The sequence below is a fragment of the Myripristis murdjan genome, chromosome 20, assembly GCF_902150065.1.
Source record: "Myripristis murdjan chromosome 20, fMyrMur1.1, whole genome shotgun sequence".
Lineage (NCBI taxonomy): Eukaryota > Metazoa > Chordata > Actinopteri > Holocentriformes > Holocentridae > Myripristis > Myripristis murdjan.
In genome coordinates, this window is record NC_043999.1 from 157,501 (window position 1) to 172,044 (window position 14,544).

At 50.5% G+C, this 14,544-nt stretch overlaps 1 protein-coding gene across 3 annotated transcripts in view; it reads right to left on the reverse strand.

Annotated features, from left to right (window-relative positions):
* Positions 1-13,462, reverse strand: part of l3mbtl4 (L3MBTL histone methyl-lysine binding protein 4) — a 35,496-nt gene extending 22,034 nt beyond the window's left edge. For all 3 annotated transcript variants that reach the window (XR_003930135.1, XM_030078818.1, XM_030078817.1), the window contains exons 1-9: positions 13,336-13,462; positions 11,291-11,386; positions 7,078-7,128; positions 5,581-5,666; positions 4,116-4,220; positions 3,871-4,006; positions 3,534-3,625; positions 3,164-3,315; positions 636-712 (exon numbers count right to left, since the gene is read on the reverse strand). Coding sequence is in view for 2 of the 3 variants with exons in the window: in XM_030078818.1 (XP_029934678.1) it covers positions 636-712; positions 3,164-3,315; positions 3,534-3,625; positions 3,871-4,006; positions 4,116-4,220; positions 5,581-5,666; positions 7,078-7,108 (679 nt within the window). In the remaining variant the exon portion in view is untranslated. The remainder of the gene's footprint in view (positions 1-635; positions 713-3,163; positions 3,316-3,533; positions 3,626-3,870; positions 4,007-4,115; positions 4,221-5,580; positions 5,667-7,077; positions 7,129-11,290; positions 11,387-13,335) is intronic.
* Positions 13,463-14,544: the final 1,082 nt, after the last annotated feature.

Here is a 14,544-nt window from a genome sequence, read left to right on the forward strand (position 1 = left end):
CACACACACACGCACACACACACACACACACACACACACACACACACACAGCTGATGTGTGAAAGTGGGCGGGGCTTACAGAAGGTCGTTAGGGCATCTCTTCTGAGTTTCATTGTTTGTTTTTTTGGTGAATGTTTTGTTTCTTTATGTTTCACTGGCTCTTGACATCTTGGGACCATTTGCCTGTCTGTCTGCCTGTCTGCCTGTCTGTCTGCCTGTCTGTCTGCCTGTCTGCCTGTCTGTCTGCCTGCCTGTCTGTCTGTCTGCCTGCCTGCCTGTCTGTCTGTCTGTCTTTCTAACAATACCCAACAAAATTATCAACAAAAAATTAGCTAGGAATGACTAGGAAATTTGCCCTCAAAAGAGAAAAATTAGAAAAAAAGAACACAAAGTTAGTAAAATAAATTACCTGATAATTACTGGACATTTAACAAACAACAACAACAACAATAATGATAATCTCCTTCACCATCATCATCATCATAATCAAAAAACATAAATTAAAGAGATTGTCAAGAAACTTTAAATTAAATTGCAAATGTGATAGGAGTGTGAGTGTGTGTGTGTGTGTGTGTGTGTGTGTGTGTGTGTGTGTGTGTGTGTGTGTGTGAATGTGTGTGTGTGTGTGTGTCTACCCTGTGGGGCGGTCAGAGGGCGTCCCTGCTCTTCACACCAGCCGACAGGATGGATGTAGGGGCTGCTGCTGTCACACCTGATCAACCATCAAAACAACAAAACAACATCAACCATGAGGAAGGCAGCAGGGGGCGCCGCAGAGCATCGGCTCCTCCTGCAGGGGGCGCCGCAGAGCATCGGCTCCACCTGCAGGGGGCGCCGCAGAGCATCGGCTCCTCCTGCAGGGGGCGCCGCAGAGCATCGGCTCGTCCTGCAGGGGGCGCCGCAGAGCATCGGCTCGTCCTGCAGGGGGCGCCGCAGAGCATCGGCTCCTCCTGCAGGGGGCGCCGCAGAGCATCGGCTCCTCCTGCAGGGGGCGCCGCAGAGCATCGGCTCCTCCTGCAGGGGGCGCTGCAGAGGCTGAGCAGAGTGTCGGCTCTGTAGATGATAATCCTGCTCCTCCTGCAGGGGGCGCTGCAGAGGCTGAGCAGAGTGTCGGCTCTGTAGATGATAATCCTGCTCCTCCTGCAGGGGGCGCTGCAGAGGCTGAGCAGAGTGTCGGCTCTGTAGATGATAATCCTGCTCCTCCTGCAGGGGGCGCTGCAGAGGCTGAGCAGAGAGATCCACATTTCTCTGAGCTCAGAGGAAGGAAATGTGGAACATTTAGGAAGCAGATGATTGGTTCTCCTGTGGTTCTGCAGCCAGTCAGCAGCACAGAGCCTCAATGCCAGTGCTAATCTGCTCACACTCACAGCATTTTACAGCCATGGATTATAATCTCAGTTTATAATCCTGTCTGCAGCAGAAATATGGACAGGAACAGTCCAGTTACTGATCAATATCTGGATCAAATGGACTGATCAGTTTAGAGCATTGAGCCCCACTGACCCACACAGATTCTGCTGTTTAGCTCAGTGCTGCCCCCGCTGGACACAACACTGACCTGCAGGCTGTTTAGCTCAGTGCTGCCCCCGCTGGACACAACACTGACCTGCAGGCTGTGGAACACTGATGTACTACAGCTTCTACAGTACACCTGTCTGTCTCTCAGCTGTCTGTCTCTCAGCTGTCTGTCTGTCAGCTGTCTCTCAGCTGTCTGTCTCAGCTGTCTGTCTTTCAGCTGTCTCTCAGCTGTCTGTCTCAGCTGTCTGTCTCTCAGCTGTCTGTCTGTCAGCTGTCTGTCTCAGCTGTCTGTCTCAGCTGTCTGTCTCTCAGCTGTCTGTCTCAGCTGTCTGTCTTTCAGCTGTCTCTCAGCTGTCTGTCTCAGCTGTCTGTCTCTCAGCTGTCTGTCTCAGCTGTCTGTCTCTCAGCTGTCTGTCTCAGCTGTCTGTCTTTCAGCTGTCTCTCAGCTGTCTGTCTCAGCTGTCTGTCTGTCAGCTGTCTCTCAGCTGTCTGTCTCAGCTGTCTGTCTCTCAGCTGTCTGTCTCAGCTGTCTGTCTTTCAGCTGTCTCTCAGCTTTCTGTCTCAGCTGTCTGTCTCTCAGCTGTCTGTCTCAGCTGTCTGTCTCTCAGCTGTCTCTCAGCTTTCTGTCTCAGCTGTCTGTCTCTCAGCTGTCTGTCTCAGCTGTCTGTCTCAGCTGTCTGTCTCTCAGCTGTCTGTCTCTCAGCTTTCTGTCTCAGCTGTCTGTCTCTCAGCTGTCTGTCTCAGCTGTCTGTCTCAGCTGTCTGTCTCTCAGCTGTCTGTCTCAGCTGTCTGTCTTTCAGCTGTCTGTCTCTCAGCTGTCTGTCTCAGCTGTCTGTCTCTCAGCTGTCTGTCTCTCAGCTGTCTGTCTCAGCTGTCTGTCTCTCAGCTGTCTGTCTCAGCTGTCTGTCTCTCAGCTGTCTGTCTCTCAGCTGTCTGTCTCCGCTGTCTCTCAGCTGTCTGTCTCAGCTGTCTGTCTCTCAGCTGTCTGTCTCTCCGCTATCTCTCAAATGTCTGTCTCAGCTGTCTGTCTCTCAGCTGTCTGTCTCAGCTGTATGTCTCAGCTGTCTGTCTCTCAGCTGTCTGTCTCAGCTGTCTGTCTCTCAGCTGTCTGTCTCTCAGCTGCCTGTCTCAGCTGTCTGTCTCAGCTGTCTGTCTCTCAGCTGTCTGTCTCTCAGCTGTCTCTCTCAGCTGTCTGTCTCAGCTGTCTGTCTCTCAGCTGCCTGTCTCAGCTGTCTGTCTCAGCTGTCTGTCTCTCAGCTGATTGTCTCAGCTGTCTGTCTCTCAGCTGTCTGTCTCTCAGCTGTCTCTCTCAGCTGTCTGTCTTTCAGCTGTCTGTCTCTCAGCTGCCTGTCTCAGCTGTCTGTCTCAGCTGTCTGTCTCTCAGCTGTCTGTCTCTCAGCTGTCTGTCTCAGCTGTCTCTCTCTCAGCTGTCTGTCTCTCAGCTGTCTGTCTCAGCCGTATGTCTCAGCTGTCTGTCTCTCAGCTGTCTCTCAGCTGTCTGTCTCTCAGCTGTCTGTCTCTCAGCTGCCTGTCTCAGCTGTCTGTCTCTCAGCTGTCTCTCAGCTGCCTGTCTCAGCTGTCTGTCTCTCAGCCATCTGTCTCTCAGCTGTCTCTCAGCTGTCTGTCTCTCAGCTGCCTGTCTCACCAGTAGTCGTAGGTGTCGTCCCAGTTGTCGAAGTGGACCAGGAAGCGCTGCTCGATGACGTCGGCGACCGAGGCGACGCACACGAGGCTCGGGTTCTTCCTGTCCACGGCCTCGAGCTTCATGCCCGCCTGCAGACTGCAGGGGGCGCCGCCCTGAGGGGGAGACAGGCACACACACACACAGACAGGCAGCAGCTGAGAGACAGGCATGGAATGTGAGACAGGAACGCACGTTGGACAGACAGAGAGAGAGAGACAGACAGACAGATAGACAGGCGGACAGACAGACACACAGACAGGCAGACAGACAGACAGACAGACAGGCGGACAGACAGACAGACAGGTGGACAGACAGACAGACAGGTACTGACTGTGCTGTGGGGTCTGAACAGCGTCTCTGCTGCAGCCTGCGAGCCGGTGGACTGCAGATACTGCTGCCAATCAAAATCTGTCTCACTATAGCCTGCAGAGAGACAGACAGGTAGAGAGACAGACAGATAGAGAGACAGACAGGTAGAGAGACAGAGCAAGGAAGTTAGTTTAACTCTTTCAATCACCCAGAGGATTGGTGGTATTCCCTGCATGTGGCTGGGGTGATGTGGGCGGGGTTAGAGGAGTTACCTTTAGGTGGGCGGGGTTAGAGGAGTTACCTGGAGGTGGGCGGGGTTAGAGGAGTTACCTGGAGGTGGGCGGGGTTAGAGGAGTTACCTTTAGGTGGGTGGAGCTTATGGTTGTTTTCTTTGCACCAGCCTGCCGGTCGGATGTCCGGTGAATCGGCGTTTACCCAGAAGTCATAGCACTCCGAGTAGCCGTCGATATGCAGACGGAGGCGGTAGCCAATCACCTGGCAGGGAGACAGAAGAGGATAATTTACCTGTTTCACTGACCAATCACATCACAGAGAGAAAATAACTGTCTGTGTGTGTGTGTGTGTGTGTGTGTGTGTGTGTTACCTCGGCGACAGACAGCACACAGAACATGGACGGATGCAGCGGGTCGATTCCCTCCAGCTTCAACCCGACTTTAAAACCATTTCTCTTAGAGGGAAACGACTGGGACTGGGAGAGAGACAGGCAGAGAGACAGACAGGCAGAGAGACAGACAGACAGAGAGACAGAGAGACAGAGAGAGAGAGAGACAGACAGAGAGCAAACAACAAAAAAAGGAAATCATATTCTGTGATGTAATAAAAATAATTCCCAACTCACAAATAAAACAGACAAAGATAATAAAGACGTTTCAGGCAGAGGAGAAACGCAGAGAGCAAACCGGACGCCGACATTCACCATCAGATTATACATATACAGTGGAGGAAATAATTATTTGATCCCTTGCCGATTTTGTAAGTTTGCCTATTTACAAAGAAATGAACACTATTATAATTTTACTGGTAGGTTTATTCCAACAGTGAGAGATAGAATATCAAAAAGAAAATCCAGAAAATCACATTATATAAAAGATATAAACCGATTTGCATTTCACTGAGTGAAATAAGTATTTGATCCCCTAGCAACCATTAAGAATTCTGGCTCCCACAGACCTGTTAGATACTCAACTAATAATAGATACTAATCTCAACTTGTTACCTGCATAAAAGACACCTGTCTCAACTTGTCACCTGTATATAAGACAGCTGTTCACAGAATCAATCAATCAGACTCCAACCTCTCCATCATGGGCAAGACCAAAGAGCTGTCTAAGGATGTCAGGGACAAGATTATAGACCTGCACAAGGCCGGAAAGTGCTACAAGACCATAAGCAAGAAGCTGGGTGAGAAGGAGACAACTGCTGGTGCAATTATTCGAAAATGGAAGAAACACAAAATGACCATCAGTTGACCTCGGTCTGGGGCTCCACGCAAGATCTCACCTTGTGGGGTATCAATAATCATGAGAAAGGTGAGAAATCAGCCTACAACTGCACGGGAGGAGCTTCTTAATGATCTCAAGGCAGCTGGGACCACGGTCACCAAGAAAATCATTGGTAACACACTATGCTGTAATGGATTAAAATCCTGCAGTGCCCGCAAGGTCCCCCTGCTGCTGTCCAGACCATAGAAAATCTGTGGAGGGAGCTGAAGCTTCAAGTTGCCACATGACAGCCTCGAAACCTTAAGGATTTGGAGATGATCTGCAAAGAGGAGTGGACCAAAATTCTTCCTGATGTGTGTGTATACCTGGTGATCAACTACAAAAAATGTCTGACCTCTTCACTTGCCAACAAGGGTTTTGCCACCAAGTACTACATCATGTTTTGCTAGGGTATCAAATACTTTGTCAGTAGGCAAACTTACAAAATCGGCAAGGGATCAAATAATTATTTCCTCCACTGTATATATAGATATAGATATAGATATATATGTATGTATATATATATATATGTATCTATATATGTATGTATCTGGCTGAGGGAGTTACCTGTGTGAAGAGCGACACGGCGGCCGCCTCAGCGCCGTGCTCCTGCAGGTACTGCTGCCACGACCAGGAGCGCCGCTTCACACTGACTGCACACACACACACACACACACACACACACAGGTTTTCAAAGTGGGGTCCTTAGACATCTGACCTTTTTAAATATATCTTTTAATCATTAAAAATATAATTTTATTAGCTTTTCTTAATATTTTGCTACTAATTTCCTGATATTTCTTTTCCTGCATTTTTAACATTTTTCATACATTTTTTTAAAGTTATTTTTGCAAATTTTCTTGTATTTACAGGCATCTCTTGTTAACCTGCTCATGGCCTTGTCCATGTGTTCCTGAATATTTTTGAAAGACATGCAGTGAACTGTGTGCACTGTCAGTGTTAATTCACCAGACAAAAACATGCAGCAGAGATTATTTTAGTTCCTCCAGGTGGAGCATCTCTCCTACGACATGTTGGACAATCTAGAAGCTTCCAGACTGAAAACACCTGAGGCTCTGAGCTGCTGCGCTCTGCTGCTGGACTAAAGGTGAGCTGCTCCAGGCTCCTGGCTCTAAAGTCTTGTCCTGAGTCTCCTCATGAGTCCTGGCTGTGTTTTGGGCGTAACATGCAGTGAACCAATCAGAGGCCGTCTCCCGTCCCCTCTAACAGCCAGGTGTGTCACACCTTGGTGGGCTGCTGTTCTAATGGAGGATTCTCCAGGTAAGAAGGAAGGAGACGGAGTGAAAGCTCCCGAGCAGATCAGGACTCCATCTGAGCTCCCTGAGGTGAAGCAGCGTCCCTGCCCTGTGTGTGGGACAAGCAGAGCGGACGCTCGCCGGCGCCCCCTATGGAGGCCACCATCACTGTCTGATGATGAGCTTCAGACAGCAGAGAGACCTGCAGCACTGACCTCAGAGCTGCTGTTTGCTGCTCAGTCACTTTCAGCAACGCAGCAACACTGCTCTGAGGTCAGCTCATGTTCAGAGCAACATGGAGCTCAGAGGGACAGGAGACACTTTGCTGTCTCCACCAGGGGGCGCTGCAGGGGGACATGAGAGCTGAACTGCTTTGTCTGTCTACCTTTTGTAATTTTTAATAATCTTTCTGTCTCTGCAGGCCTGGAGATTTGCTTCACTAAAGAGGAATTTTAAGGGGAAATCAGTCTAAAGGGTTATGCCTTTCAAACTGGAGCCAATACACCTCATTTCTCTCAAAACAGGGAGACAAAAGCAACTGGCAAATTAGCAAAAGGTTACTGGAAAATTACTGAGAAAATACAGGAAACTGGCAAAAACATGTTGGATCAGCAAAGTCACTCAAAGAGATGATGATCAAATGTGCTACAAATTATGAATAAATAAATTAAGAAAAAGAAAAAAATAAATGAACAAATATTATGTGTGTGTGTGTGTGTGTGTGTGTGTGTGTGTGTGTGTGTGTGTGTGTGTGTGTGTGTGTGTGCGTGTGTGTGTGCGTGTGTGTGTGTGTGTGTGTGTGTGTTACCTTGTGTGCTGCTGGTGACTTTGTTCTTCATTTTGTCTCTTTGGCTCTGATCTGTTGACACACACACACACACACAAACACACACACACACACACACACACATATACACACACACAAACACACACACAAACACACAGCGTCAGCAGCTGATGACATCACACCAGTGACATCATCAAGTGTTCAGATGCCAGCTGCAGTTTAGTAACAGCGCTGAGAAAAGTGAACCAATCAGAGCGCAGGATTAAAGCATGTGAAGCAGCAGCTGATTGGTCCCTGCAGAGGAAACAGAATCTACAGGAGGCAGCAACTGACCAACAGCTACTGACCAACAGCTTCTGACCAACAGCTACTGACCAACAGGAGGCAGCTACTGACCAACAGCTACTGACCAACAGGAGACAGCTACTGACCAACAGGAGGCAGCTACTGACCAACAGCTACTGACCAACAGGAGACAGCTACTGACCAACAGGAGGCAGCAACTGACCAACAGCTACTGACCAACAGGAGATAGCTTCTGACCAACAGCTACTGACCAACAGGAGGCAGCTACTGACCAACAGCTACTGACCAACAGGAGACAGCTTCTGGCCAACAGCTACTGACCAACAGGAGACAGCTACTGACCAACAGCTACTGACCAACAGGAGGCAGCTACTGACCAAAAGCTTCTGACCAACAGCTACTGACCAACAGCTACTGAACAACAGGAGACAGCTTCTGACCAACAGCTACTGACCAACAGGAGACAGCTACTGACCAACAGCTACTGACCAAAAGGAGGCAGCTACTGACCAACAGCTACTGACAAACAGGAGACAGCTACTGACCAACAAGAGGAAGCTACTGACCAACAGGAGACAGCTTCTGACCAACAGCTACTGACCAAAAGGAGACAGCTACTGACCAACAGCTACTGACGAAGAGGAGGCAGCTACTGACCAACAGCTACTGACAAACAGGAGACAGCTACTGACCAACAGCTACTGACCAACAGGAGGCAGCTACTGACCAATAGCTACTGACCAACAGCTATTGACCAACAGGAGACAGCTACTGACCAACAGCTACTGACCAACAGCTACTGACCAACAGGAGACAGCTTCTGACCAACAGCTACTGACCAACAGAAGACAGCTACTGACCAACAGCTACTGACCAACAGGAGACAGCTACTGACCAACAGCTACTGACCAACAAGAGGCAGCTACTGACCAACAGCTACTGACCAACAGGAGACAGCTACTGACCAACAGCTACTGACTAACAGGAGGCAGCTTCTGACCAACAGCTACTGACCAACAGGCGACAGCTACTGACCAACAGCTCCTGACCAACAGGAGGCAGCTACTGACCAACAAGAGGCAGCTACTGACCAACAGGAGACAGCTACTGACCAAAAGCTACTGACCAACAGGAGACAGCTACAGACCAACAAGAGGCAGCTACTGACCAACAGGTACTGACCAACAGGAGACAGCTACTGACCAACAGGAGACAGCTTCTGACCAACAGCTACTGACCAACAGAAGACAGCTACTGACCAACAGCTACTGACCAACAGGAGACAGCTACTGACCAACAGCTACTGACCAACAGGAGACGGTTACTTACCAACAGCTACTGACCAACAGGAGACAGCTACTGACCAACAGCTACTGACTAACAGGAGGCAGCTTCTGACCAACAGCTACTGACCAACAGGAGACAGCTACTGACCAACAGCTACAGACCAACAGCTACTGACCAAGAGAGGCAGCCACTGACCAACAGCTACTGACCAACAGGAGACAGCTACTGACCAACAGCTACTGACCAAAAGGAGGCAGCTACTGACCAACAGCTACTGACAAACAGGAGACAGCTACTGACCAACAAGAAGCAGCTACTGACCAACAGGAGACAGCTTCTGACCAACAGCTACTGACCAACAGCTACTGACCAAAAGGAGACAGCTACTGACCAACAGCTACTGACGAAGAGGAGGCAGCTACTGACCAACAGCTACTGACAAACAGGAGACAGCTACTGACCAACAGCTACTGACCAACAGGAGGCAGCTACTGACCAATAGCTACTGACCAACAGCTATTGACCAACAGGAGACAGCTACTGACCAACAGCTACTGACCAACAGGAGACAGCTACTGACCAACAGGAGGCAGCTACTGACCAACAGCTACTGACCAACAAGAGACAGCTACTGACCAACAGCTAATGACCAACAGGAGGCAGCTACTGACCAGCAGCTACTGACCAACAGCTATTGACCAACAGGAGACAGCTACTGACCAACAGCTACTGACCAACAGGAGACAGCTACTGACCAACAGCTACTGACAAACAGGAGGCAGCTACTGACCAACAGCTACAGACCAACAGGAGGCAGCTACTGACCAACAGAAGGCAGCTAATGACCAACAGCTACTGACCAACAGGAGGCAACTACTGACCAACAGGAGGCAGCTACTGACCAACAGCTACTGACCAACAGGAGGTAGCTTCTGACCAACAGCTACTGACCAACAGCTACTGACCAACAGGAGACAGCTACTGACCAACAGCTAATGACCAACAGGAGGCAGCTACTGACTAACAGCTACTGACCAACAGCTATTGACCAACAGGAGACAGCTACTGACCAACAGCTACTGACCAACAGGAGACAGCTACTGACCAACAGCTACTGACCAACAGGAGGCAGCTACTGACCAACAGCTACAGACCAACAGGAGGCAGCTACTGACCAACAGAAGGCAGCTAATGACCAACAGCTACTGACCAACAGCTACTGACCAACAGGAGGCAACTACTGACCAACAGAAGGCAGCTAATGACCAACAGCTACTGACCAACAGGAGGCAGCTACTGACCAACAGCTACTGACCAACAGGAGGTAGCTTCTGACCAACAGCTACTGACCAACAGGAGACAGCTACTGACCAACAGCTACTGACCAACAGGAGACGGTTACTTACCAACAGCTACTGACCAACAGGAGACAGCTACTGACCAACAGGAGGCAGCGACTGACCAACAGCTACTGACCAACCGGAGGCAGCTACTGACCAACAGGTACTGACCAACAGGAGGCAGCTACTGACCAACAGGAGGCAGCGACTGACCAACAGCGACTGACCAACAGGAGGCAGCTACTGACCAACAGAAGGCAGTTACTGACCAACAAGATGCAGCTACTGACCAACAGCTACTGACCAACAGGAGACAGCTACTGACCAACAGCTACTGACCAACAGGAGGCAGCTACTGACCAACAGTTCCTGACCAACAGGAGGCAGCTACTGACCAACAAGAGGCAGCTACTGACCAACAGGAGACAGCTACTGACCAAAAGCTACTGACCAACAAGAGGCAGCTACTGACCAACAGGAGGCAGCTACTGACCAACAGCTCCTGACCAACAGGAGGCAGCTACTGACCAACAAGAGGCAGCTACTGACCAACAGGAGACAGCTACTGACCAAAAGCTACTGACCAACAGGAGACAGCTACAGACCAACAAGAAGCAGCTACTGACCAACAGGTACTGACCAACAGGAGACAGCTACTGACCAACAGGTACTGACCAACAGGAGACAGCTACTGACCAACAGGAGACAGCTACTGACCAACAGCTACTGACCAACAGGAGACAGCTACTGACCAACAGCTACTGACCAACAGGAGGCAACTACTGACCAACAGCTACTGGCCAACAGGAGGCAGCTACTGACCAACAGCTACTGACCAACAGGAGGCAGCTACTGACCAACAGCTACTGACCAACAGGAGGCAGCTACTGACCAACAGCTACTGACCAACAGGAGGCAGCTACTGACCAACAGCTACTGATCAACAGGAGGCAGCTACTGACCAACAGCTACTGATCAACAGGAGGCAGCTACTGACCAACAGCTACTGACCAACAGCTACTGACCAACAGGATTGAGATTTTCTCTTGTTAAATTTGTTTGCGTTAAAAAGTTGGACCAATAACATGCGAGTGCTAACGACCTGCAGCTGGAAAACAGCCAATCAGGAAAGAGGGAGGGGCTGTGGTGACATCACAGACTGGCAGCGTCCTGATTTGTTGCTGATTCCACCTGCAATCTGATTGGTTGTCCACCTTCAGCAGGTCACCTGACCAGCTGACACCTGGGCGTGTTCAGGTCAACACACTGTGTGTGTGTGTGTGTGTGTGTGTGTGTGTTACCATGTAAATGTGTGTGTGCTCTGACTCCTTCCACTCAGGGACCAATCACAGCCATGTTGGCCATCCACAGTCAGCCAATCACAGTCCAGCACAGACCTGGAGGCGGGACAAACAGAAACAGGAGAGGAAATTATTCTTCATTACAACAACTAAAACAAATATTAACACACACACACACACACACACACACACACACACACACAGAGTGAAACAGGACCCACACTAAATACCCTTCAGAATAAAAGTCTGAAAGCCTGCTGCTGTGTTGTCTTCTATAAACAGTGAATGTATTCAGTTTGATTTTGCAGTTTTCTTGGTGCAGTAGCAGAGGGGGTTAACACAGTGAGGTCTGGGGCCCCCAGGGGCCCGGAGCCCCTCAGCGCCATGAGGACCAGTTTAGGTGTTTGTGAGGAAACGTGACCCGGCAGCTCCGGTCTGATCTGACTTTAGTTTCTCTTTTTGTTTCAAGCTTTCTGATATTGAGTCTCCCGTGTTCCAGTTATTGTTTGCTAACTGAATTTAGTCGTTTTCCACAGGCGGGTGACGTCCGCTTCCTCCCTGATGACATCACTTCCTGTTTCAGCCTCGCGGCTCGGCCACTTCCATCAATAATCACTGTGTCACTTTTAATGAGAGGAGCGTTCAGTCTGCCAGAGCCGCACACACACACACACACACACACACACACACACACACACACGCTCAGAGCGCTCAGAGCGTTTCATGGTTTTACTGGATCAAAGTCAAGTCGAACCCAAAGCAACATCTGTCCTGACCGAGGAGCTGCTTCATCCCAGCATCGCTCAACCACGCTGACGACTTCACCAAGTCAACAAACAAACATCAAACAAACAAACAAACAAACATCAAACAAACAAACAAACATCAAACAAACAAACAAACATCAAACAAACAAACAAACAAACATCACTTCTGTTTATTCAGGGAAGACGGATCACATGACCCAGCAGCTTTTACATACAAACACATTCATGGAGGAGGAGGAGGAGGAGGAGAGGAGGAGGAGGAGGAGGAGGAAGAGGAGGAGGAGGAGGAGGAGGAGGAGGAGGAGGAGGAGGAGGAGGAAGAGGAGGAGGAAGAGGAGGAGGAGGAGCGCTATGAGACTGGGATTAAACTGAGGAATTTAAACCCTGGACTCCTAGACTTTATTATTGTCTTGGCCACAGCAGCTCCAGGTGTGGAGCCCACCTGGCAGCAGGAGCTCCAGCGGCTCCAGGTGTGGAGCCCACCTGGCAGCAGGAGCTCCAGCAGCTCCAGGTGTGGAGCCCACCTGGCAGCAGGAGCTCCAGCAGCTCCAGGTGTGGAGCCCACCTGGCAGCAGGAGCTCCAGCAGCTCCAGGTGTGGAGCCCACCTGGCAGCAGGAGCTCCAGCAGCTCCAGGTGTGGAGCCCACCTGGCAGCAGGAGCTCCAGCAGCTCCAGGTGTGGAGCCCACCTGGCAGCAGGAGCTCCAGCAGCTCCAGGTGTGGAGCCCACCTGGCAGCAGGAGCTCCAGCAGCTCCAGGTGTGGAGCCCACCTGGCAGCAGGAGCTCCAGCAGCTCCAGGTGTGGAGCCCACCTGGCAGGCTTCAGGCTCTGATTCCTCCTCAAACAGCTGATTAAAGGTTTGGAGGGAAAGGAGAGAAACAAATAAACCCTTCAGATCTCCTCCACTCGTCCCTTCAAAATAAAACCTTGCTTCTGTCTCTTGTTGGGTTTGTGCGCGCACACTTCCGGTTTCAACAGGAAATATATCGAAACAAGAGAATAAGAGCCCGTTCATCAACTCCTTAAAACACAAAACTACAGGCGCTCGTCAACGCGTCTTTTACTTTGACAGGCCGACCGGAAGCCGAGCCTGGCCGTGCGGGGCGCCGCGCGGAGCCTTGCGGGGCGCCGCGGGGCTGCTGGCGGGGCCCCGCGCGGCTCGGAGCGGCCGCGGCCCCCCGCAGCGGAGCCGGGGGGGCCGCGGCCGCCGCTCCGCGCGCCGCGCTGCGTCATTACGTCACGGTTTGATCAGATTGATGGCGGTTTGTCGCTGCTTACCGTCGCTGCTCCTCGCGCTGGTGACAGCAGCACAACACGGAAGTACCGACTGCCAGCACGCACTGCGCATGCCCGGAACTCCGCGGGGAGGGAGGGGTTTCTCTGATCAGGCCGACAGTAAACACAAACATAAACATAAACATGAATAAATATCAACAACAACACGTAAACATCTGTGTGCTGATCCCGAGGCTCTGACGTCACAGCTGCTGTTTGGGAAACCAGCGGAAACCCACAGAAATGATTTCAAAAATAAGAGACCCCCCTGAATGTGTGTGTGTGTGTGTGTGTGTGTGTGTGTGTGTGTGTGTGTGTGTGTGTGTGTGTGAGAGAGAGAGAGAGAGACAGAGGGAGAGAGAGAGAGAGAGAGAGAGGGAGAGAGAGAGAGAGAGAGAGAGGAGAGTGTGTGTGTGTGTGTGTGTGTGAGAGAGAGAGAGAGAGAGAGAGGGAGAGAGAGAGGGAGTGTGTGTGTGTGTGTGTGTGTGTGTGTGTGTGTGAGAGAGAGAGAGAGGGAGAGAGAGAGAGAGAGAGAGAGAGAGAGAGTGGGTCAGTACCCCCTACAAATTACAATTGAACAAAGAACCATAAAATTCTACAACCACCTAAAAACAAGCGACCCCCAGAGTCTCCACCACGAAGCATTAAAATGCTGAGAGATAAACTTGGAGAAAAGCCCCCTCAGTCAGCTCGTCCTGACCCTCAGCTCCCCGACCTCGACACCAGACCCCCAGGACAGACCCCAAACCATCCGGCCCAATCAGATTATCACCAAACAAAAAGAGAAATACATCACCCACTGGGAAGACCGTACAAAACACCAAAGCAGAATGGCATGTTATTCTGCCCTAAACAGAGCAGACTCAGTGCAGAATACCTGACCACCATATCTGACCTCAGACTCAGAAAGACCCTGACCAGATCCAGGCTGAGCGGACACAGTCTGGCTCTGGAGACACACCTGGACTCCCAGGGAGGACAGACTGTGCTCACTGTGCCCACAGGGACAGGTGGAGACAGAGGAACACTTCCTACTCCACTGTGACAAATACAAACCAATCAGACAAACGTTCTACCCCAAATTTAAAGCCAAATATAATGAATTTGACACACTCCCTGATGGAGACAAAATAAAATATCTTTTAGGTGAAAAAACAAAGTGCTGCACACGAGCAGCCGAATATGTGACCTCCTGCCACCGACTGAGAGACA